Source organism: Carettochelys insculpta, chromosome 6 (assembly GCF_033958435.1).
Source record: "Carettochelys insculpta isolate YL-2023 chromosome 6, ASM3395843v1, whole genome shotgun sequence".
Classification (NCBI taxonomy): Eukaryota; Metazoa; Chordata; order Testudines; family Carettochelyidae; genus Carettochelys; species Carettochelys insculpta.
The window spans coordinates 28,885,637-28,911,706 of record NC_134142.1 but is presented as its reverse complement, the minus strand read 5'-3'; the positions used below and the strand labels follow the sequence as shown (position 1 = coordinate 28,911,706).

Below are 26,070 nucleotides of genomic sequence, written 5' to 3'. Positions count from 1 at the left end.
TGGCAAGCTTCCAGTACCACCTGGCTACTATCAAACAGAACACTAGACTTCTCTGCACAGTTCTGCGACACCACACACACACACACACACTCTCTCTCTCAAGCTGGGGGGAGGGGTGCCAAAAGAAAAAAGTCAGGACACTCAAAATCTGAGGACACTTCTGAAAATGTAGGCCTAAGTGATCTGTCCATTACCCATATATATATAATTTGATCATTTGCCTGTGAAAACAACCCAAAACAACACAGGAGACAATATAAACCACATCCAGCAAACAACAGAAAGAGTCAAACCCAAAATACTTAGCCCACACTTCAGATCTTGTTCCTGCTTGAAGTGACCTGAAAGCGAATGAGCCCAGGATTGATTGAGAAAGCAGAGGTAAGGAGCTGGCATTTTTTTATTGACTGCTTTCTTTGGCTGGCATTTTTATTACCAAACTAATAGAAAATAAATCATAGGGAGGAAGACTGAATATATGCAAGCCAACCAGGAAAGACGCATTTGGAATGGATACTTTTACTTCAAAACAGCCAATGGGAGAAAAAATGAGCAAGCCAGAAGGAGACATTAGCTGGGTGACAGAGGAGGAGATGGGAAAGAAAGGCAGAACTAAACATGAGGCACTTGCTTTTTGTTTAATAATAATGATATATTTCCAACACCCAGATTGAACAAGCTACTGTTAACAAGGACTTGCTATGTGTTATGACTCTGTTTCAACCCCAACAAAGGCAACAGGCTTTAGAACAGCCCAGGCAAGATCGACAGAAACTGCACAATCTTCATCCTTGTGATCTGTAATGTCAACAGAACCCCTAAAATCAGCCATCTCTCTGGTGATACCTCAGTGGTTTGAGCACTTGCCTGCTAAACTCAGGGTTATGAGCTCAATCCTTGAAGAGGCCATGTAGGGATCTGGGGGAATTAGATTAAACAAAACAGGGGATGGTGCTTGGTCCTGCTGAGAGGACAGGGGATGGGACTTGATGACCTCCCAACGTCCCTTCCAGCTTTATGAGATGTGTGTATCTCCACTGACTCCTGAATTCTCATCATACTTTTATGATGTTGTGGGTATCAACATTCCTTATACGAAAGGTGAGGGCTGACCTCATCTGAACGCAGAAACAAATCCATAAACCGAAACGAAAGATGAACTTCCAGCCTTTGTGACTGCTATGCAAGTCTGCCGCTCACCACCAGCTCACGGATAAGTCTCTGGCTGCTTCTACACTCTCACTCTCTCATTGGAGGGGGCATGGTAATGAGGGAATTTGAAGCAGGTTAATGAGGAACTAAAATGCATATTCAGCACCTCATTAGCACAATGGCGGCCACGCAAATTCCGAAGTGCAGACTTCAAATTGCAGATTGACAGTGAAGAGGGGGGCAGCTTTGAGACAAGAGCCCCTCTTCAACATTCCCTTACTTCAATCTAGTTCTGTGGGAGGTAAGAGAATGTCGAACTGGGGCAATTATTTCAAAGCTGCCGCCATCAACACTGTCAATCTGCCATTCTAAGTCTGCACTTTGAAATTAGCATGGCTGCCATTACGCTAATGAGGCGCTGAATACTCATGCTACCGACCTATTAGCCTGCTTCAAATTGCCTCATTACCATGGCATCTCTGACGGAAGAGTGAGAGTGTAGAAGCAGCCTCTATGCTAATCCTGGTGCATGCTTCAACTCACAATGAATCACATTTGAGAAAATGGTCCTGAAAATACTGGAATGCCATCACATAAACCACACACCAGGGGTGTCATTTTCAGTGTCTGTCATCCCTTCTGAAAAAAAAAAACAGATGAGGTTCAAAATAGGGGGGTAAAACATGACTAGAGGCACAAACAGCGGTTGGCCTGAAGAGAAACAGAGAAGGCTGTTTCCTTTAGAGCACAAGCCTATTACAGGGAAATATGAGAGAGGTACAGAAACAAAGCTAGTGTGACAGGGCATACAGACCCCACACTGGGGAACACAGGGCTAATGAGCTATTGTGGGCTCTGCTGGCCCTGCCTGCCACACCTGTGAGAGGTGCTGAGGATTTTTAAAAGGTAAAACACAGAACAACTGGTGAAGATCTTGTGGGATTGCCTTGGATGACTGAGATCCAACAGCCGTGCCCTGACACATGGAACTATCCTCTGCTGGTCCACTTGTACTAGGACTGTTCTTCCATATTAGCCTAGGAGCCTTGTTGGTGCCACAGCTTAAGAGCTGAAGAGTGAACCTTACAACATCTGTGGCACACTCCATTTGTGTTCACTCTTCTGTTCATTGAAAGCCTGAAAGGACCAGCCGGCCCATGGCTCAGCCAGAAGGCTAAGCCCCTTACAAGCATGGTGGAACACTTAGGTATCAGCGCTATAGTCCAACATGGAGCCTAGGGGTGCTGAAGGGAAGATGCAGTGAAATTAGTTTCAACCTTCCGCTGCCCATAATGAATGAATGGTACAGACAGGGTACCTAGGAACAGACAGTTTTCTCAGTAGCTGGATCTACACTACAAAGTTCTGTCTACAGAAGTTACTGTTGACAGAGTTTTGCCAACAGAACCTCTGTCTACAGAACACATCCACAGCTAATAGAGGCTCCCCGTGTCAACGCCCTCTGTCGATGAAGAGTGGCCAGAGTGCCCAACCTTCTGTTGGCAGAACAGCCAACTGGAACCTCTGCAAACAGGGCAGTCCGGTGAACTGGAAGCCCTCTCTAACGACAGAGAGCTCCCTGGAGCATCTACACTATTTTTCTGTCTACAGAATCAGTCTGCAGAAGTGCTATGCCTCAAATTTTCAAGACATAACTCTGCCGGGATAAAGGTTTTGTTCTGTCGACAGATTCTCGACAGAACGCATTTGTAGTGTGGACTCTTCCTAGTTTTGTTGACAGAAGGCCTCTTCTGTCGACAAAACTTTGTAGTGTAGACATAGCTAGTGTGCAAGAATCACGGACAGTGAATGAAACTGAAAGGCACCACCTTTAACATGGATAAAAGGGAATACTATTTAAACTATAACTTTTCAAGCTAGCACACATTTTGACCAGGCAGGAAGAAATTTTTTAAACACACAAGGCATAATTCATCTGCTACATGATCTGTGGACCTATGTCATGTGCAGACTCACAGTTCAGTTACAAGGATGAGGGCTATAGACAGGTTTTAGGAAGAAACTTGCCTAACAGACAGATTATTCTCCAGCTGTCTATCCTTGGGATTCCATTACTTCCTCAGTAGTATCTGGTATTACCCAGGTTGTCTCAGAACCAAAAACAGTGGTAACTTAACAGTCTCTCTCCAGGTGGCGTCAGGAATAAATCCATGGGGGGCACAGCTCATCCACTTGACAAATAACTGATACAAGCCAGGACTGCTTTCATCTAAAATTACCTTTTTTCTTGTTAGATCTCAAGTGTGCAAGCACAACACACACATACACACCCACAGTTACAGCAGAGCTAGGAGTATTTCAGAACAAGTATAATTACTTACAGTTAAATGGTTTTGTGGAATCAGTGCCCAGCTTCCCAGGGGGTTCTGCCTTCCAGCTAGCTGGTGGGGAGCTTATCTGTAAGATTTTTGTCCAAAGAAAGCATCTTTGGGCTGCTTCAAAGCACATTCTTTCACCTAGTCTTTTATAACTAACTTCAAACAAAACTCACAATCCACAGTGACACCAATTGCCCTAATCTCATCAAAACGTTTCTAGTCACAACTATGTGTCGGGGGCACTTAAAACCCAGATCACTATTCATTCACTCTTCCATTCTTGTTATCTTTCTGTCCCAACCCTTTGTTCTGATTAAAAAACTGCAAGTATGCAGCAGTGTGACCTTGCCTCACAAAGGCATAAGATTTTCCTAGCTATGGGACGTTTGGTTTTCCGATGGCAGTGGCTGAACATACAATATTGTTGAATGTGGTATTATCAAATTCTGGGGTAACACTGGCAACGTCCTCTGTAAGAAACAGGACATGGGATGGGATGGCCTACTGGTCCTATCTGGTAGCATCATTTCCTGAACAGCATTAGGTGGTTGCACACCCATCTTGTTACTGCAAAAAGAAACTAAACTTCCAATTTAACACACCCAAGTGAATGAGCTTTGAGTGCAACAGCTGAGACCTGTTTGGTATGTCATGATGGCTATAGTCTTCCAAATACTTGAAGAGGGTGGATGCATCTAATCTAATAGCAGGATGCACCCCCTATCCTACACACATTCTATTCCAAAACAAAAAAGCAGTCAAGTAGCACTTTAAAGACTAACAAAATAATTTATTAGGTGAGCTTTCGTTGAACAGACCCACATTCTATTCCCTTTTCTTATGGCAGCAGTAAGTGGTTTGCAAAAGAAGAAGCTGGTGAGAAGGCTGAAGAGATCCTGTCCAAATGGAACCAACATTACAGTCAGTGAGGCTATTTTTCAGGCCCTATCCCAACCACCCTGATCATCTCCTAAGTGCGACCACTCCATGACTCCTGGCAGTCCTTGCAGTGCCAATGCAATTTACGAATAGGTGTCTCAAAAGGAACACCAATCTTCCCCTACCTCAGTCTCTCTCAGCCTGGCTTCCAGGGCAGACCGAGGTCCCTTGGTGTTGTCATTGATCCGCAGTCTCTCCTGGATGGCTTTCATCCAGGCTTGTGCATTCTCCATGCTTGCATCAAATTCATCCTGGGGCTGCTGAGTCATTGCATTAGGGGAAACTGAAAGGATAAAGAAATGAGGATTTAAAAACAAACAATTATCTTCTGAAGAAAATCTCTCACAGTCTTCAGGAGCAGGAAGAGATGGAAATGACTTCTTTACAGATGTCTTTTTGATTAACAGTCTAAAAACCCCAATGCACAGGAGTCCTAAATCTCTATGTGAGACTCAGCACAGGTAACTACGGAGTAAAAGCTGAAAATCAGTTTCTACAATGACAGCATACAAGGGCATAAGACGAAGTTGGGGCACTCCTTTAAGCTCTGTGATTTGTGCAGTCATTCACAAGGATAAGAGTCACTGCATTTATTTTCGTCAGATAGTCTTTGCTCATGAAAGCTTATGCTCCAAAATATCTGTTGCTCTGTATGTTGCCACAGGACTGCTTGCTGTTTTTAAAGATACAGACTAACTCAGCTCCCCCGCTGATGCATTTATTTTAAAATCAACGTAGGTTAATTTGGTGCTTGTGATACATACCAGACTGGACACCCTTGACCCTCACATCCTCTGTACTTTCACAGCACAGGCAGAAGGATTATAAACTCGTCCATCAACATGCCCCTCTCTAAGCTCAATTAGGGCTCAGCCCTACAAGGTACTGAGCTGCTGGCTTTGAGCTCGCCAAGCATCTGAGTATGTGCTTAACTTTAAACATGAATTATCTCAATGAAGTTGGACATATCAAACCAAGATGCTCAGCAGTTTGCAGATAATACACTCTGCAGAAACTGTCAAGGAGGCTGACAATCAGAGCACGCTGTGGTGATGGTTTGTGATCCTCACACCACCCCTGCCTGACCTCGGCCGAGATAGCTACCACACATCACAAGTCAGTCAGCAGATGGGACATCTTTCAGTGCCTATGCACGGTGGGTGGATCTGAATCGGGGACTTACCAATAAAAAGTTCTGTTAACCAGATGCAAGACCAGTATGATGTGACTGCTGGGGTTCACTGGGTTTTGGATCAAGCTCTACATCCACTGCCAACGCCTGCCAATCAGTTTCTCCTTAATGAAAATGTTACGCCTGTTTGTTACTGACAGTTGAATGCCTTTCTTTAAGGGTCTAGCTAGTGTCAGTTATTGAAGCCCCATTTTTCCTACTGTTACTCCAACCAAGTAGTACCTTTTTCTGGAAGCATTCTCACTGATTTCCATGGGACTGCTCACACACCACTGTACTGCACAACGTGAACAAAGGGAGGCAGAGTATGGCCCTTGAGGAATCCAGCCCAGGGTTTCTGATAACATCTTGAAACTGGAAGTCAACCATTGAGTGGGGAGAGGGACTTATCTGTTCCCTAGCTCTCCACTCCCCCTATACACTGCCTCCAGCTTTTCACTATCCTGCTACTATTCCTCTCCGTGTAGTGGCAGGGAATGTGCATTCTCACATGCTTGTCACAGCTGCAGTATACCACCCTGAATCAGGGGCCAAATGTGCATTCCTCTGCGCCCGTGGCAGTAGCTGGGCAGAAGAGGGGATTCACCCTAGGCAAGGGAACAATACTGCTATTACCTTCCACTGAGGTACTCTTGGTGGAAAAAACAGACCGGGGCTTCGTAGGAGCCCACAAAAGCAAAGGCTGCCAGAGCAGACACGGACTGGTTCCATTTCCCAGCTGGCCTAAGACCTGTACACCCTTGGTAGTTGTGGTGATCAAATCCAAACTCCATGATAAAACAGAGGATGTGAGAGATTTGAGTGCCTACACTGTCACTCCTACTGGGGTCCGTTTGACAAGCCCACGCAGATAGCAGATGAGGTTCACGTAAGGACCCGGTGTGCCACTGCTCAGCAGGGGCGGCAAAAGAATTGTGTGTGGGAAGCATTTGGGCTGCCTAGCAAACCTCTAGGAAAGAAAATGGGTAGTCCTAGACTGCAAAAACCCTCCTATAACAGAACCAGGAGTGGACTTATTCACCGGTGAAGGCACCATGAGAAAGCTGGCTTGGAGATTCAAACCTAATTCTCACAGAAACAGTTTAAGAAATATTTGCCAGCTAGGCTGGACAACAAATGGTCCTATTTCCCAAATGTTCTATGAGTTGTCCAAACCACCCAGACACACACGAAGGAGGATACGTGGGCTTCAGTGACGACCGAGACACTGCTCATGCTATTCTGTGCAGTTTACTTTGAGGGAGAGCCAGAGGCACAGTCCTTATGACACCTGGGTCTGGTGTGGCTATAACACCCCCCCCACCAGAGATATAAAGAGGTGACTTTTGGCACAATTATTATATAAAGATTCTGATGTGTTTGTGTATTAATTATAAAGTTTGTTGATCATGGAGAAATCTGCAACAGCACATGTGAGTAATAACTGATCATAAGAAATTGAGGTGTAAATAACAAAGTGCTTAACAATGCAGTCATGCCCGATGGGATAGTAAAGGGGAAAGAGAGAAAAATATTCTAGCACACTGGGAGTGAGGCAGTCTATCAAGCTATTGAAGGCCAGCTCCTCAAATATATATAGGGGCTATAAAACGTATTAAGGGTTGAATCTGAGTAATTTGCTAAGTGGAAAATATTAGAGATGTGCCAAAACCAGACCCATTTAGCTAATCCACTTTCTCCATTCCTACACCTCTCCCCTCTCTGACCTCATCTCTCCTCTCCCTCCCCCCTCCCCCCACCGCCCTCACTAATCTCTCCCTCAAACAGTGGCCATTTACATAAATAGGGATCCAGGTCAGAAACAACCCTGATTTTACCAATAAACCATTGACTCAGACACAGTGCTATGGCTGCTGGTTCAGTCCCTTGTGTAAACAGCCTATGTTATGATGGCTGCCCACTTCCCCAAGGCACCACTTCGGCTACAGGAGATCACTGGGACACAGGGATGCCCGACTGTGCTCTTATTTCCCCAGCCATACCCATGTATAGCTGCCAGAATGGTATTGATGTAGAAGCTGTTCTACATCACCTGATTAATCCCTTGTCTCCAGGATTCACGGGCAGGCTCAACTGAGTTTAGGGTCAGAGCAGCATAAACATCTGCTAAGGACTATGTTGGCCTACCTCGTCCTGTCTCAGACTACATCTACTCTACCATGGAAGATTGACCTGCTCAGGGTCGATCTTCTGGAGTTTGATTTTGCGCACACATGAAATGACACCCTCAGGCTTCAACGCTGACCCCTCTGTTCCCTGCAAGAGATGAGGAATATGGAAGGGAGAAACGCTCCTACCAACCTTCCCGTGTGTAGACAAACATGGAAGTCGACTGATAAGTCCATTTTAGCCACATGACTGGAACAGATAAAATTGCATATCTGTGGTCGACTTCTACGTTTAGTGCAGACATAGCTTTGGAACTGAGTAATGGACATGATAACATCCCAAGGGCCTAAGAAACCAGCTTCTATGTACCAGAAGATTTGGCTCTCTAGTTGCATCACATACTGAACTTCCCAGAGTATTTTTTTTCATTTATGCACCCAGTTTAACTATCTTTCAAATAGCTTTAACAGCCCTCATCAGGTATTGTAAGGCTTAATTAGTTAGTGTTTTAAAGCACTGACAAGATCTTTCAAAGTCACTCTTCAAATGCAATGCAGTTTTGGCAATATCAATATATTCCTAAGTTTCCTAATGCCCTTTTTTTTTTCCCTTCCTGCAAAGCCATTCTGCTTATTTTAACTTCATACATATTTCACAATCAATTCCTTTCTTAAACATACTTTTGAACCAAACATTTATAGTGCACTGGCTTTAAATGGTTTCAGTATGTCTTGAATTCCTGTGCTCATGTACTTCCTTGACTCATTTCCAGAACCAAACTCTTTAACAAATAAAAGTGAGGGAAAGAAAAGTGTGCCAGGAAAGTTAAATCACTCGCCATCAGGGACAATACTTTCCAATTATTGAAATACTTCAAGCTTTTCATAACTCTTTCCATTTGGAAGAGATCAAGGTTCTGGGATTGCACACAAGAAGTGTTTTTAAAATACTGCACTGTGTCAAATTTTATACAAATGCACAAGGATGGCAGTGACTGTGGTTCTAGAAATTGTTTTGTACTTGGATTCTGGGGTAATTTAATAACTTCTCAGCTGCCCTGGATACTGTAAGAAGAGTTCTGAGAAAGAGAAAGAGAAAGAGACAGTTGCACAGGTCTTTGGAAGCTGAGAAGGAACTAGCATATACTACTCTAAAGCCGTGTCTACACGTGCACACTAGTTCAAAGTAGCGGCACTAACTTCGAAATAGCGCCCGTCACGGCTACACGTGTAGGGCGCTATTTTGATGTTAGCATCGATGTTAGGCGGCGAGAAGTCAAAGCCGCTAACCCCATGAGGGGATAGGAATAGCGCCCTACTTCGACGTTCAACGTCGAAGTAGGGACCGTGTAGTCGTCGCGCGTCCTGCAACATCGAAATTGCGGGGTCCTCCATGGCGGCCATCAGCTGAGGGGTTGAGAGACGCTCTCTACAGCCCCTCAGCTCAATGGTGGCCGCGTGGAGCAGCCCCTTAAAGGTCCCCGCCCCCTCCCTTTCTGTGCAGGAAGCTGAGAGAGCATGCAGGCAGCAGCAATAACATGTGGCCAGCCTGCACGCTCTTCAGCAGCCCGAAGAACCCCCCAGCGCACCGATGGCCGCCCGGCAGCCCCCCCAGCGGACCCCCCCCCCAAGGGGAGCCAGGGCAGCCAGGCCGGCAGCCAGGCCGGCAAGCGGCAGCGGGGCCCCTCCTGGACGGAGGCCGAGCTTCGGGACCTGCTGGGGCTCTGGAGCGAGGAGGAGGTGCTCCAGGTAATGGGCAGCAAGAGGCGGAATGCGGATGCGTTCGCTCGGCTGGCCGAGGGCCTGGCCGCCCGGGGTCACCCTGCCCGCACTCCGGACCATGTCCGGAGTAAAGTCAAGGAGCTGCGGCAGGGTTACGCCCGGGCCCGGGATGCGGCCGGTCGATCTGGGGCCACCCCCGTCACTTGCCCCTTTTACAGGGAGCTCAGGGACATCCTGGGCCCCCAGCACACCTCCTCCCCTCCAGCCACCTCGGCTGAGGAGCCCCAGCAGGCCCCGGAGCCGGAGTCCGCCCCGGAGGTAAGCCCCGCACCCTGGAGGCCCCCCCCGGAGCCCACCCCTGGGGCATCGCAGGAGGAGGGGGACTCCTCCTCCGCTGAGACAGGGCTGCACATCCTCCTCCCATCCCGGAGCAGCAGCCGGGCGTCTGCCCCCCGGGTGTCCCCGGACTGTGGGAGTGGACCTACAGGTATGTACCCCCCCCCGGTGTACACCCCCGGGGTTGAGGGGCGGGGGTAATAGATATGTGGCCAGGGCCCTCCACATGCCCAGATGGCCATGGCCCCAAGGACAGCAGTGCCATGTCCCTCACAGGAGTGCATCAGCCCCTACCCCCCGTCCCCCAGCACGACAGTGCCATGCCCCATCCCCGGGGCAGGGGGGAGCGGAACCTCTAGGGTCCCCTGGGAGGAGGGGGTGGGACACCCCGCACCAGCAGCAGCAGCAGCAGCAGCAGCAGCAGCATGTGATGGAGTGGGGGGAGTGCAAATGCGAGACTCAGGCTAGATATGAGCAACAAGCTGAATAGCTCCCAGGCACAAAGGATGATCCTGGGGCTACAACTGGCAGGTGACACCTCTGCCCTGAACAAAGAGGAGGGAGGAGCCAAGCTGGCTTTGAATGGGGGTGGGGGGGGCCGCAGGCAGAGGCTAGGGGAAGGGAGAGCTGGAAGGCAGCCAGCCTGAGGAGGGGGAAAGCTCCACCCCAGAGGGGCACCCCTTGGGGTCTTCTCCCCAGGACGGGTTGGAAGGACTGTCTCTGACTGCTGTACTGTCACTCCTGGGAGAAACTAGGCATCTGTGGCCTAAGAAACCTCTCCTGTCAGACCCTGCTGAGTGAAGTGAGAGTCGCTCCCACCAGGGGACGGGGTGCAGTGCAGGGGCACCCGTGAACTCCATCACAGCAGCATCTCCCGGGGATGGGGAACCTGCAGCACAGGGGTGGGGGGACAAGGGCCACGGCTCGGGGCCCACACTAACGCCTGTCTCCACTCTTCTTCCCCCCCCGTGTTCCGCAGCTGCACCATTGGAAGGACCGGAGAGCGCCAGCGAGGCTTCAGTGGTCCCGGAAACCCCTCCGGGGCCATCGCTCCAGGCAACCCCCTCGGCGGAGGACTGACCAGCCCCATGGCGGGCAAGACGGCGGACCCAGCAACACCACACGCCGGCGACGGACCCCCAGCTGCTGGCCATCCATCGTCGGCAGCTGGAGGTCGCGGAGCAGCATCTGCGGGTGGAGCAACGCCGCCTCCACCTCCAGCAGCAGGCGCTGGCCTGGCGCCAAGAGGCATGGGGGGCCTACATGCATACGTTCAACCGCCTCATGGACTACCTGGCCCCCCATGTCGCACCAGCCGCCGCTGCGCCCGCCCTGAGTGCTCCACCCACCGGGCCAGCCGCTGCTCCGCTGGTCGCCCTGCTACCCGCCACCGAGGGCTGGACCGCCGAGGGACACCTGGGGCCAGCTGAGACTCGCCGGACGTATCTTCCAGTCTGCCCGGCCCCCAGCCAGCCCCGGACAGGGCTGCGGCCGAGGCGGGGCTCCCGGCCACCCACCCCCAGTGCCGGACTATAGGGGCGTGGGGCCCAGGACGTGGTCCCCCCCTTGTATATAGTTTTGGGGCTTATTTATTTGTGCCCCCCGTTTGCCCCCCCCATGTAAATAGTTCTCCCCTTCCTTGTAATCCCTGGTTTTCTGTTTTTTGTACATATAATATATGCAAACTTTTTTATTATTCACTTATATAATAGTTTAGTTAGAAGGTCTTCTATATAGTTTGTTGTTATTAGTTAAAAAAACAGTTCAAAGAAAACCAGTTTCATTTTACCAACAAGTGTGTGCTTTTATTTGTCCAGGAAAAGTCGGAGGGGGGTGCTGTTGGGTGCTCTGTGGTGTGGGAGTAGGGGCAGGGAGTGTTGTGGAGGAAGAGGGGGGGCAGTGGGGGGCCTCGCAGAGTTCACCCCGCGGCCTCATCGAAGTGGGCCCGCAGGGCCTCCCGGACCCGGCTCCCTTCGGGGTCCACCTGGCGACTGGGGAAAGCGGGTGGCTGCACGTCGGCCCTGCCGGCCTCCACAGCCCAGCCCTGAAAAAAGGCCTCCCCCTTGCTCTCCACCAGATTGTGTAGGGCGCAGCAGGCACCCACAATCTGGGGGATGTTGGTGGGGCCCGCATCCAAGCGGGTCAGGAGACATCTCCAGCGCCCTTTGAGGCGGCCAAATGAGCGCTCCACCACCTGGCGCGCGTGGTTCAGGCGCTGGTGGAAGCGCTCCTGGCTGGCAGAGAGATGGCCCGTGTACGGGTGCATGAGCCAGGGCCGGAGGGGGAATGCCGCATCTGCGATGATGCAGACAGGCATGGTGGTGTCCCCCACAGAGATCTCCCGCTGGGGGATGTAGGTCCCCGCCTCCAGCCAGCAGCACAGGCCCGAGTTCCGGAAAACCCAGGCATCATGGGTGCTGCCAGGCCAGCCCACATAAATGTCCTGGAAACGGCCCCGGCTATCCACCAAGGCCTGGAGGACCACTGAGTGGTAGCCCTTGCGATTTATGTAGCGTCCTCCACTGTGTTGCGGGGCGCGGATGGGGATGTGAGTCCCCTCCAGAGCCCCGAAGCAACTGGGGAAGCCCAGCGTGGCAAAGCCCGCGATGGTGGAAGCTGGGTCCCACAGCCTCACGAGCCTGTGGAGGAGCATGGCGTTGATGGCGCGGACGACCTGCAGGGGAAGCACATGGGAGAGCACCAATGAGGGGTGAGCAGGGTGTGCGTGGCCCTGCCCTGCCTGGGCCCCCCTGCCCTCCCCTCCCCTCCCCTCCCCTCCCCTCCCTGCCCTGCCCTGCCCTGCCAGGGCCCCCCTGCCCTCCCCCCCCGCCCGGGTCCTCTTACCTCCATGAGGACAGCCCCGACGGTGGCCTTGCCCACGCCAAACTGCTGTCCCATGGATCGGTAGCTGTCTGGAGTGGCCAGCTTCCAGACAGCGATGCCGACCTGTTTCTCCACTGGGAGGGCACGCCGCATGAAGGTGTCCTGGTGCCTGAGTGCAGGGGTGAGCCACTGGCACAGCTCCATAAATGTCTGCCGGCTCATCCTAAAGTTCCTGAGCCAGCGGTCGTCGTCCCACTCCTCAAGCACCAGCCACTCCCACCAGTCGGTGCTGGTGGGGTAGCTCCAGAGGCAGCGGCATGTGAGGCGGGGGTGGGGGGTTGAGTCCTACTCCCCTGCAGGCCGCTCCTCCTCCGGTGTGGCAAGGAAGTGCTCAGCTGCCTCCCGCATGGCATGGATCAGGGCGAGCCCTGCTCCTGCCGCAAGGGCTGGGTGGACCTCTGGCTGCTGCTGCTGCTGCTGCTGCTGCTGCTGGGGGTCCATGACTGCGTCGCCCGAGGTGTGCGTGCCTATGGATCTTCAGACCGCGTGCTGTGCAGGCTGAGTGTGTCTCGGAGGGGCCCTTTAAGGGAGCAGCTAGCTGTTGCCCCGGAAGCGCTAGTTCGCCCTGTGACCCTGTCTGCAGCTGTGCCTGGCATCCCTACTTTGACGTGTGCTACTTTGGCGTGTAGACTTTCCCTCGCAGTGCCTATTTCGATGTGGTGCTGTGCAACGTTGATGTAGAACATCGACGTTGCCAGCCGTGGAGGACGTGTAGACGTTATTCATCGAAATAGCCTATTTCGATGTCTTCACATCGAAATAGGCTACTTCGAAGTAGGCTTCACGTGTAGACGTAGCTTAAAAGTGACGTATCAATCCGTATGATTCCAAATCTGAGAGTTCTCAGCATACCAAACAACAAGCAGTCCTGTAGCACCTCAGAGACTAACAAATTTATGAGCATTTTGTTAGCTTTCCTAAGTAAGACCCACTTCTTTAGATGACTGGAGTAGAAAAAAGTAGAATCCAGGTTGTATAAAAGAGGGAATGAGGGAGGGTTACCTGACACTAGTAGGACCAGTTGATGAAGCAAATTAAGTAGGATACTTTCCATTCCTGAAATTATCAAGGGTGGGGAAACTGACCTTGAAATGCACAAGATAGATGAGATTTCTATTAAGGCTGAGGTTAAATGTGTTAAATTTGCAAATGAATTCCAACTCAGATGTCTCCCTCTGTAATCTTGTGGTAAAATTCTTTTGAAGAAGAATGTCTGCTTTTAAATCCATTAAAGTATTGAACGCATTATTGAATGTATAATGGCTACTTTTAAAGCCGTTGTTGAACCAATTTTGTGAAGTTACAGACTAACACGGCTATTTCCAGATATCCCCGCCTACACTCGTATGACAAGGACAGATGAAGAGGTACAAGGTCAGGTGAAGCATTGCCTTCTTTTACCTGTTGGCTTATTCCCATAGGGTTTATTCCTCTTCCAGGTAGGCTGCTGGACTGACGAGGATGCAACCTCATTGTGGGCACTAAGATAAACTTCTGGATTCTGATTTCCCTTATGGGTGAAGCCCCTGAGAACATTTATGAAAAAAGATCAAAACAAAAAGCAGTCAAGTAGCACTTTAGAGACTAGCAAAAAAGCTTATTAGGTGAGCTCTCGTTGGACAGACCCACTTCTTCAGACCGTATCCAGACCAGAACATACTCAATATTTAAGGCACAGAGAACCAAAAACAGTAAGCAAGGAGGACAAATCAGAAAAAGATAATCAAGGTGAGCAAATCAGAGAGTAGAGGGGCTGGGGGGTGAGAAGCAAGAATTAGATTAAGCCAAGTATGCAGACGAGCCCCTATAGTGACTCAGAAAGTTCCCGTCCCGGTTTAAACCATGTGTTAATGTGCCGAATTTGAATATAAAAGCCAGCTCGGCTGCTTCCCTTTCCAGAACGGTGTGAAAATTCTTTTTCAGTAACACACATACCTTTAGGTCATTAATAGAATGCCCCATTCCATTAAAATGTTGACTAACTGGTTTGTGGATCTGGAGTGTTTTGATGTCTGTTTCGTGCCCATTGACCCTTTGTCTTAGGGAGTTAGAAGTCTGTCCAGTATACAAAGCATCTGGGCATTGTTGGCACATAATGGCATATATGATGTTAGTAGAGGAGCATGAGAAAGTGCCCGTGATTCTGTGAGTAACCTGGTTAGGGCCAGTGATGGTATTTCCAGAGAAGATATGTGGACAAAGCTGGCAGCGGGCTCTGTTGCAGGGAAAGGTTCCAGGACTGGTATTCCTCGGGTATAGACTGTGGCTGCTAGTGAGGATCCACAGTCTATACCCCAGGAATACCAGTTCTGGTATTTGTCCACATATCTTCTCTGGATAAAAGATATAGTTTAAACCGGGACGGGAACTTTCTGAGTCACTATAGGGGCTCGTCTGCATACTTGGCTTAATCTAATTCTTGACCCCCCCCACCCCTCCACTCTCTGATTTGCTCACCTTGATTATCTTTTTCTGATTTGTCCTCCTTGCTTACTGTTTTTGGTTCTCTGTGCCTTAAATATTGAGTCTGTTCTGGTCTGGATATGGTCTGAAGAAGTGGGTCTCTCCCACGAAAGCTCACCTAATAAACTATTTTGCTAGTCTTTAAAGTGCTACTTGCCTGCTTTTTGTTTTGATAGTGTATAGACTAGCACGGCTTACTCTCTGTTACTAGTTCACATTAGTTGTACCCCTACTCAATCTGTTGCCTACCCATTTGATGGGGTTCAGGAAATTAACCATAGCATCTTAAACATATTCCAAGGCAATTTTCTCCTGCACCATTTGTGGTGAATGTTTATGACTCTCCCAAATCGTTTGCCAAAGTAGCATACTGAAGAATAGTCATGCTGGGTGTTCTTGGAACAATCACTGCCATTTCCTGCATGAAGCTAACAATGACAGCCAAGTGATTGACATGGGTGGCAGGGTGTTAAGCACTTACTTGCAGCACAGCCATCACCTTTCCTCTCCAAAACAATATCCACTCTCAAGGGAAATCCATAACTACTCAACAAGCTCAACTGCCACCTACCATGCATCACTGATCATCAGAATGATAACACAGTTTGTTTGATCTGTTCACTAACACATAGCGAACTGAAGCTAATTCTTTCCAGCACATGGAAAAGTCAACCCTAGAAAATAAGGCCAGTTTAACTACATCATCCAGGGGTGTGAAACAGCCAGAACCCTGAGCAGCATAGATAAGATGACTGATATCTTCAGATCAATGGAAGAATTTTTCCATCAACCAAGCAACTGCAGCTCAGGAAAGTGGATTATTTAACTGAGAGAATCCCTCTTGTTGTCATAAATAGTGGCTACGCTGACATGCTGCAGCTGTGCTGAAGTCATGTTTTAAGATTAGACGAGTTCTTAAACTCAAATGAGAATTAAATGTAAATCTAATAAAATTGGGACTTTTCAGCTTAGAAAAGAGATGACTGAAGGGCAATATGATAGAGGTCTATAAAATCATGACTGGTTTGGAGAAAGTAGATGAGGAAATGTTATTTACTCAGTGTCATAACACAAGAACTAGGGGTCACCAGATTAAATTAATAGGCACTGAGTTTTAACAAACAAAATGAAGTATTTCTTCACACAAAGCCCATGCAAACTGTACAACTCTTTGCCAGAAGATCCTGTCAAAGCCAAGACAATAAGAGTATTCAAAACAGAACCAGGTAAAAGTTCCTGGAGGACATGTTCATCAATGGTTATTAGTATGGATGGTGTCCCTAGCCTCAGTTTTGCCAGAAGGTGGGAATAGGTGACAGAGGATGGATCATTTGATGGTTATCTGTTCTGTTAATTCCATCTGGGGCCCCTATCATTGGCCACTGTTAGAAGACAGGATATTGGGCTAGACGGACATTTGTGTCTGACTCAGTATAGCCATTATTCTTATGTAAGTCCCTTTGCTTTGTCTAAACCTACTTTTACGCATCCATAACCTCCAATTCTAAGAAGCCATTTGCAGAAGTCTGGACCCATAATTCTCCCTTGAAAGGAAGGTGGGCTTATAAATAAATCGGAGCTGAGCTCTGTGGTCACTCCCCTTTTCACTTTAGGGGTGGCAAAACAGCAGAACTGGATTGAAGTTTTAACATTTTTGACATGATAAAGCTCAAAAATTTCAGAATTTTTCATAACTGAGGAAATGGGTCTTACCCACGAAAGCTCATTTCCTACTAAATAAATCTGTTAGCCTTGAAAGTACTCCTGGACTGTTAGCTATTTTAAAGCTATCGACTAACATGGCTACCCTTCAGTTTGTAATAACATGTAGAACACACAGCCACTAGGGGGAGCAGCCAGATAGTCAACAATACAGTTGGCTGTTCCAGGTTGTGGTGAGTGCAATGCTGTGTAGGTCTGTGGAGCGACTGCAAAGATACATACTTGTTTCCTGAATCAACAGTCAATGCTCAAAGAATCTGATTGTATATGGCTTATGATACAACAGAACTGATGCACAGAAAGGCTAGGTGATTTGCCCAAGTCACACAGGAAGTCTGTAGCACAGTCAGGAGAAGAACCCAGGTCTCCCAAGCCCTAGATTTGTGCCCTCATCCCTAATCTTTCCCTTCTTCAATTGGCTAGTATGGATTCCACAGAACTCTTCTGCTTTTCCCAGTAAAAGATAACTAATAGCTTATATGCAACCTGGAGACTGTGAACTCAGTACTCCTCCTGGTGAAACTCTCCAGACTAGACTTCCATTTTCTGCTTAGCTCCCTACAATAAGAGGCACACCATCAGTCAACCAAAGGAAAAGTACTGCAAACCAAGAACATGAGAATAATTGCTGGGGTTCATGTAATTAATGAAATTTCGCCTGTTTGCTAAAGATTGCATGTGTTCCCAGTTCACAGATGGGTGACATACAAGGGCACTGACAATATTGACCAATAGTGTTCTACAGTGTCTAGGTATTGGTTGGGACTGGAACTGCAGCTGCACAAACAATTTTTAGCGAAAAATGCACTGATAAATTTCACTGCTTATGCTGGTCGCACCTTGCACATTGAGCACTAAGATTTTCTATGCTAGTGAAAATTTTTTTACCAAATAAATTCTGCACATTATTCTTCTCAGCAGATTGTTCTAATACTTCATTGGGATCACCAGCTGCGTTGGTTAGTTTTAAGTAGACCCAAAGGCAAAATGGCAATCACACTTTCTGTCCTCTGACTGGATGAGAGTAACTCTTATCAATCATTTATTATCATTTATATTGCAGTACCAACTAGCATCCCAAGACCCCATTGTGCTTGGTATTGTACAAACAGAACAAATTACACAGAACTTACAATGAACCTGAATGCTTACGGAAGAAATAAGATAAAACCTCTCCCTCGGCAAGTTTATAGTCTAAGAGCCAGACCAGACGGAACAAGTGAAAGCAGCAAACCGAAGTGCGTGTGAGTATGGGGATGTGAAACAACGGAAAGAGGAAGGGACAACCAGGGCTGTGAATCAGACACAGACTGCTGTGAACGTGTCCCGAAGATTCTAATGTATACCTCACATCTTATCTCCCTCATTTAGCGCCAGAACCACTCATCCACAAGGGGAGTTAGACATATGCCAGCCTGAGGATACCTAGTTTGGCTCCTTATCAGGCCAAAATGTTTTCAAAGTTTGAGTGTTAGACCTCGGGGGTTTTGCTTCAGACTGATCATCTTAAAATAACTGAGTTTGAACCCTAAATGTCTCAGTTCAACTGGTGATAGGAGCACTCATCATACACCTCTGGAATCAGTGACCTGTGTAAGTAACGTTCAAGTATGTATTAGAAATATGAATGTTAAAAATACAAATGGCGTGTACACAACTTATATGTCAGACCCGATTCTTAGTAGGATACCAATGGCCTTTCTACCTTTAAAAAACAAAAACTTTGGGAGGGGGGAATATTTAAGTCCCCATTCTTGCAAATATTTAAAAAACACAAACAACCTCTTTCTTACCTTCATGGAAATGAAACTGGCAAAGTTTGCCATGATTAGGTTGTTAATTATTTTCAATTTAAAATTAAAAATTAAGACTGTGAGAATGATTGTCCCACGGAAGAGCAAGTTTGCAAACACCGCCCTGTTCTAAACACTGCACTCAGTGCTTAAAACAACCGTGTGATCTCTAACGGATCAAAGCTCATGATCATAAATATGTGAACATGCTTTTATGTACACAGTGATGGTTTCTTATGAATAGGTTATTACTGCTCAAGGGCCTAAAACATTGGAACCCTTGCAAGAGCACATGCTCCAAGGTAAGTAAAGTTGTATCTAGATAATCCAGTCATTCAGACATTATTCATAATATCTTCGTTGAGCTGATGTTAATACTGTCTGTGGCAAACATGGCATTGCTTTGTATTCAAACAAACCCAAATCTGTAGTAAGCTAAAGCTTGCCTACATCCCAGGTGCTGTACGTTATTAAAGCTGACAAACAACTTTATCTCCAAGGTCTTTCTGTAGAAACTGAACAGTCCGCGGCAAACCGTAAATGGCATCTAAATTAATTTTGAATGGTTGAGAACATTTCTGGACTTGAGTACAACAGGCTGTCTTCCTGTGACTCATTTTTGCCTGAACTTTAGCAGTTTCCATAGCTTAGTCACCCTCCCACCGTGCCTATATGCCAGGCTCTGTGGGTCAGAAACGGAGCAAGCATATGCTTTCAATCCCAGAGACTACTCCTATTAGCCATTGGAGTTTGCAGTTATGCTCAATTCTGCTAAAAGATTGCAACCTCAACAACACACAGTTCTGATAGGACATAACCTGATACTTTTACAACCAGTGCATACGTTCTGTAAGACTGAAACAAGAAGATCTTTTTCTGTAGAGCATTAACTAGGGTTGTAAAACTAACAAAGGATCCAGTCCTGATCCCACTAACACACTGATCGGTTTGCCGCTGATTTCAGTGGCACCAGGACTGGGCCTAAATTTGTGTGTCCACTTCTTTTCCAGTGAAAATGTTCCTGGAGGTGTTTTCTCTGGAGCTGCGATCCCAGATTGCTGCTATTCAATGACAGCAAAGTTAGCATTTAACACTTCCTACTCCACTATCATTCAACTTTGGTAATTGTGTGGAAATGTAATAACTTACATGTTAATAACTATTCCTGGGATTTTCAGTCCTGGAACCTAAATGAGTTAGGTGATCAAATCCCATTGAATTTCAATGATCACTGGGGCCCCAATTCTCACATTTAGGTGCCTTAACTCCCATTGAAAACAAAGCTGAAATTAATGGGAATTAGGTGTCTAAGTATGTTTGAGGACTTGGACATAGGTGCCTAATTTCCTTAGGTTTCTTTGAAAATCCCAGAATAAATATTATGGAGCAGATTCTCAGCAGTTAATTGTCAGGTCCATTGATGTCAATGGAGTGGTAACAATTTACACCAGCTGAGGATCTAATTATATACAGATATATCTATATACACATTTGTGTATTCAAAAAGCAATTTAGGTTCCTGAGTGAAAATATCATATAATTCAAAAATTACAAGCCCTTTACAGTAAGGACTTGGACCATTAAGTATATCACAGATCTTACATCTGCCACCTAAATATTTTTTCTTTATTACTGTAATGTATATTCCACTGCAATATGACAATCTGAACTCTTCCACAAAAAAGTAATAGTCTTTCAACAGTAATCTCAAAGCAGTAACACAAAGCTTTTTTAGAACATTGTGTGTATTAACGTGAATAAAGGTAACTTTTTGGTTGCCCCCCACCCCCAAAAAATTGTTTTTGTGTTGTATTAACTATTTTCCTCCCACACCCCACAAACCCACAGAGTACACCCTGGCAACTTAACTAAGACATCTACACCATAAATTGAGAAATACTGAACTAGAAAATAGGTAAAACAGATGTCACCTTTAGGAAGGAAAAGCTGAATACTGGGTCTATGGGGCAGTACTTCTACTGAACTGAAGTGAAACGGAGCCCAAGACAGACACTTCCTGCACAGAGCTCACTAAAAGCAAATGGTAAAGCTATATTTAAATTATGTTCTATATTTGCAAGTGCTATTAAGTTTCCTTAACCATTTAAATTGCTCAGTACACACAAGGACACATCTTGTGTATAGTCCAATAATACTGAACTAGTGACACTATCCATAGGTGTGGCGTATTGTGTGTTCAACTGGAAAAACAGAACTAGTGAGTTACATTATTTCATTGATATTTTCCCTGTGAAATACACCAAACAACATTCTAACAAGCCTAATCTAACAGATCTAATCTGGAATGAAAGTTGTAGAGTCTGCTTGCACATCACCTGCATACAGGTCAGTAGAACAGGTGGGTCAGAGCCAGATCTCAGATAAAACTGGACTTGAATCTGAACTGCTTTTCATTTTGCAGAAACAAATCCATCTCTCAGTTCTGTCCACCTGGATTCATAAAGACCTTGTGACTTTAAGTCTGGGGTGGGCAGTAATTTTTGGTGGGGGGCCACTCCAAGAATTTGGTAATTGGTCAAGGGCTGCACTCCTCCAAGATATTAATGGTGGTGGGGGGGGCGGGTTTGGGATGGAGGTTGAGTGCAGAAAGGAGCTTGGCGTAAGGGATTGGGGTGCAGGAGGAAGGGTGGGATCTGGGGGGAAATTTGGGTGAAGAAGAGGGTTCAATCTGGGGCAAAGGACTGGGAGGGGGAAGAGAAGGTGTAAGTTCTGGGAAGGAGTTGTGATCGGGGGCAGGAGTGCAGGCAGGGGTGCAGCGATTTGGATTGTGACTGGGAGGATTGGGGTGCAAGGTCTGGGAAAGGTTACGGGTGAAGGAGTGGGGGTGCAGAGGATTTGGGTTACAAGCATAGGGATGCAGGAGGGGGCCAGAAGGCTAAGAGGAAGGAGAGGCTGGGGTGCCAGAGGCAGGCCGTGGCCAGAATTCACTTATTTGGGTGGCTCCTAGCCAAGACCCCAGTTGACTCCTTGGCCAGGGTTCCTGCCTTCCATACCCCTGCACTGGCTCTAAGCACCATCTGTGGCTGCCTCTGAACACTGCAAACCTGGAGAAGGGAAAAGTACTTCACGCACTGCCTGTCCTGCAGATCAGAAGCCAGAAACTGTCCAATGGAAGCTGCACAATTTTGCTGGGGGCAGGGGCATAAAATCAAGGGTTTACTGCACTGTCCTAGGTCTGTAGCATTGCTGTGTCCTTTTTTTCTGTGTTACAGCCTCACTTGATTGCTCAGAAGCACTGTCTATTTACTCCTGCTGGCTGCTTCACACCTGCAACTTGCAGCCCCACTACTGCTAGCTGGAACCAACTCATGAATATTTTTTTATGATTCTCTTTGTGATTTATGTTAATGTCAAGTCGTAAATGTAGAAGGATCATGTGAATAATAAAAAAAATGCTACAAAAATTTCAGTGTGTTTTGGCCCCAGGTCAAAGCCACCTTCTTTACTCCTGCTTTTATTGGTGTTTGATTTCGTGTGTGTGCGTCTTCTTTTCAGATGTTTTAGAAGGTTTTATGTCCCTTTGGAGTTTTGTATTTTTAAATCTTGGTATATCTGTTAACATTTTAAAAAAATTTTGTAAGCCACCTCAAAGAATTTGAAAAGAGAAGTGAGGTAAAATATTTTAAATAAATAAATAAATAAATATAATAGAGATCCTAGAAAAATTGCAGACAAAATTCTGTTTTGATTTCACTGTCATTCTCTCTCACGTTCAGTGCCCCAATGGCAACCCACACTTTGTTAGGAGTTGTGGCATCAATGCAGCGTGGTGAAATAAATGAGGACACCTGAGTAAGAAGAAAAAGAGATGGGCTCCTTTTTAGTCAAAATAATGAGAGAACAGGATTTCCCTTTACTAAATAAACAAGGATGAGAAATAAGAAGACAGACTTCAGAGACCAATCTGACTAGGGAAAGGACAGCAGAGCTACCACTGTTTAAAAGATGAATAAGATTTAAATAGAGATAATCCCCCCCTGGAAATTCTCTAGAGTTCAGGTCACCAACTAACTGGGTGGTTAACTCCTGTAGGGAGTGAGGTTTGAAATTAGTATGTCTGATGGATGTTTGTAGAACACGAATTAGAATATAATACCCTGAACTAAAAACAGTAAGATGCAATAGTGCAGTAGTTTAGCCAAAGTACAAATCACAGGTGTTATTTCAGAAAATACTGATATATACTCTCAGACACAGGTCAAGTTTTATTTGCCCATCTTACATATTTTTCAGCTTCTTCTGCACAGTCCTGGAAGGAGATTTTTCTTCCTTGTACTGTTAAGGAGAATCTGATTGACTTATAAGCTGACTGTGCCTCAGTTACACATCTACAGTCCGCAGGAAGAGAGGGAAGAATTTAGCCAGCTTCTTCTGACAATACCAGTGCTATGGCTTTTTAGCTAGGGATCTCCCAAAGGAAGCCATGTTTCATGCATCACCCTTTACTGCTGCTCACACACATTAGGCGTTGTCTGTCTCTTGACTTCCTGGAGCCTTTGGAAAATAAAATTCAGTGTCTTCCTAACTTTGCTCAGATATTTTGACCCATTGTTACTATTGAGCTTGCTAGTGAGTGAAACCCACTGAATGGTGCCATGGTTATACTGGGTGTAATTTTAACTTCCACCATCAGCATGCTGAATCCAGTTTATTTCATCCAAGGCAAAGCCAGATTGCACTCTGACTCACACCAGTGTAAATGCAGAGCAGCTTCATTAAAGTCAATGGAATCTTTGTGAATTTGGCCTAAAGTAAACAAAAGGAGAACCTGGCCCATGTCATCTTAACCTGCACTACACTAGGCAAGGTTTCTAGGGATAAGATGAATGTGAAGAGGGAATAATCACAGGAAAGGTCGAACAAACATGAGAATGAGAAGAGGAAAACCTTTCACACCAGTTTGTATAGCCCATGTACAGCAAACTCGTTCATATCTGGCAATCTCAGGACTGGGAGGTTGCTGGATGTGAAAATATCCTGGTAAATAGATAGCAGCTGTGGGATCCCTGGTGAGGAGGCAGGGGACCCAGCCAGCTCCACAGCTGGGAGCAGGCTGGAGTGTGGATTCCCGTCTGCAGCCCCAGCCACTGGAACCCCAGCTGGGTGGTGGGAGGACCTCTCCAGCCCCCGATAGCTGGCTGAGGACCTGTGAGCTCTAGCAGCTCTACACAGAGGTGTGGAGCCCCACCAGCAGCCCTAGGGCTGAGAGCCCACAAGGGCGCAGAGCTCTACCAGCACCGGGGACCAGCCAGGACAGGGGAAACCCCAGTAGCCCCAAGGCTGCGAGCCCCTCTGGCAGCTTGCAGGGAAGCAGTGCCAATGCTGAGCAGGGGCATCATGTTGGTACCGGTTATTTGAGTGTTCCGGTTGAATGAATACCAGAAAAAACAGAGTTTACTGTATGTCCATTGACTTCAGGAAAGACACTTCTGGCTCACATCCATTTAAGTGAGTGGAAAATTAGAACCAGGAAAGGTTTTTTAAAAAAAACAGAGGGAAAAGAAGAATGTCTGTAAAGACTCAAAAGCCGAACAGAAAGACGACAGCTGGAATAAAAACTGTGTATTAATTTAGCCCCTAAAAGGCCCCTCTGAGACTGTTCACTTAAAAAAAAAAACAGATTGAGCTAAACAAGAAGCTAAGGACCAAATTCTCCTCTCAGCAACAACTCTGTAACCCCACTGTGGGTGGCAGAGGGTATAGCTCAGGGCAGAATTTGGCCATAGCTGAAAAAAGAAAGCCAGAGACAGGAAGGCTGGACATTAAAGAGAAGCATTTTAGGAGTTTGCTGCCTCTGTGTTCCAAAAAGGAAAAGGATCTCTCTGATACTTTGAAAGTGAATTAATATTCTTCTTACTTTCAAGAGGATGATTACACAATCCCTACCATGAGAAAAGCTGCTAGTACAGGGCTCTATGCAGATGTATGGAACTTCCTTTGCTTCCTGAGGAGCAGGCCCATCTATCCAAAAAGAAGTCAGCTTCATACCTTGGGATGACAAGGTGCTTCAGGGAGAGAGGGTAGAATGTGCATTAGGCTACATCTACCCTACAAAATAAACTTGAAGGTATTAAAATTGATTTTATAATCCTCACTTCCCAAGGCTCCCACCAAATTCGACATACTGCTTTCACACAGAAATCATCAAACATCGACAGATGCAGCAGTGCATCATGGGAACTTATCTCACAGCTCCCTCAGCCCCATAATCTGAGCTGGGAGCCACGTGCAGCAGTGCTGTATGTTTCCTGGGTCCCCGCAGCTTGGAGGACCCAGGAAACTGATAGCGCAGCAGCCCTCGTCAATTTCCTGGCTCCAACAAAGCTGTGAGACCTGGGAAACTGACAGGGCAGCAGCCCTGGTCAGTTCCTTGACTCCCACCAGTAGTGGGGAGCCAGGTGCAGCACATAGCTTTGTGGGATACATACGGGACACGTGTGCAGGCTAATGAATTTGAATTAAGGACATGGCGTTTCCACACTAGCCTTTATTTGAGATTTTAAATTTTAAATTGACTTTATGCCTGTTGGTTAATATTGACATGTTGTTATCTATATTAGGGCAGACTAAATTGAGTTAATGACATTTACACTGAAGACAGTGACGTTTTAATGTCAAACTTTAAATTTGATTTTATCTTGTAGCGTAGACACAGCCTCTGAGAGTCTCCTGACACTGCTGCTCCCTATTCTCTGTTCTGCCCACTTTTCATGCTGTGAGCAGATCCACAGAGGATGTGGGATTTACTACAGCCCTGCAGCATTGGGGTAAGTCTGTATTGCCTAGGAAGGAATCAAGCTCGGGCAGCCACATAAGCCTGAAACCCATATTGACTTGGACCGTGAGCACTTTGTGGCATGAGCTATCTTTTTGTCCTGTGTTTTCACAGCACCCAGAATGATGCCTACAGCTAACTTTCCTGTGCATTTTGATAAAAATAAACATGAACATTATGCAGCTCCTTCTCCAGGAGAAATACTTCCTCACAATAAGGAGCAGCATCCGTTGATGACTAGCCTAGAAGGCTCCTGGTGCTCGGCAGCCACTAAGACAATTTAGGAAAGATAGAGCCCTTTACTGGCAATGTAAAAATTAAGCTAACAGGCAGAATTCCGACAACTTCCTAGAAAACTTTCAGCAAGCAAGCACTGAAATGCAATGTGTGTGTAAAATCCTAAATCAGCATTTATGAGCACAATTCCCAAGGCCCAAGCTGATACAGATATTTCATAATAATGCTGCATTTTCTGGAAGTGCCCCCAATGCCTGACTTGTCAGTTAATAAAGTTCCCACCTTTCTGGTTTAAGGAAGCTATTCTTGGGGCTCAGTTATTTTAAATGAAGGTTGAAATAGTGCGTTTTTTCCCTCCCTTGCTAGCACTTTCAAACCCATAAAGATT

At 46.6% G+C, this 26,070-nt stretch overlaps 1 protein-coding gene across 1 annotated transcript in view; it reads right to left on the bottom strand.

The window, feature by feature from the left end:
• The window catches only part of SYNE3 (spectrin repeat containing nuclear envelope family member 3), a 120,331-nt gene that overhangs the window by 76,593 nt on the left and 17,668 nt on the right, over window positions 1-26,070 (bottom strand). The window contains exon 2 of the mRNA XM_074996562.1: window positions 4,556-4,713. Within this exon, the coding sequence (XP_074852663.1) occupies window positions 4,556-4,713 (158 nt within the window). The remainder of the gene's footprint in view (window positions 1-4,555; window positions 4,714-26,070) is intronic.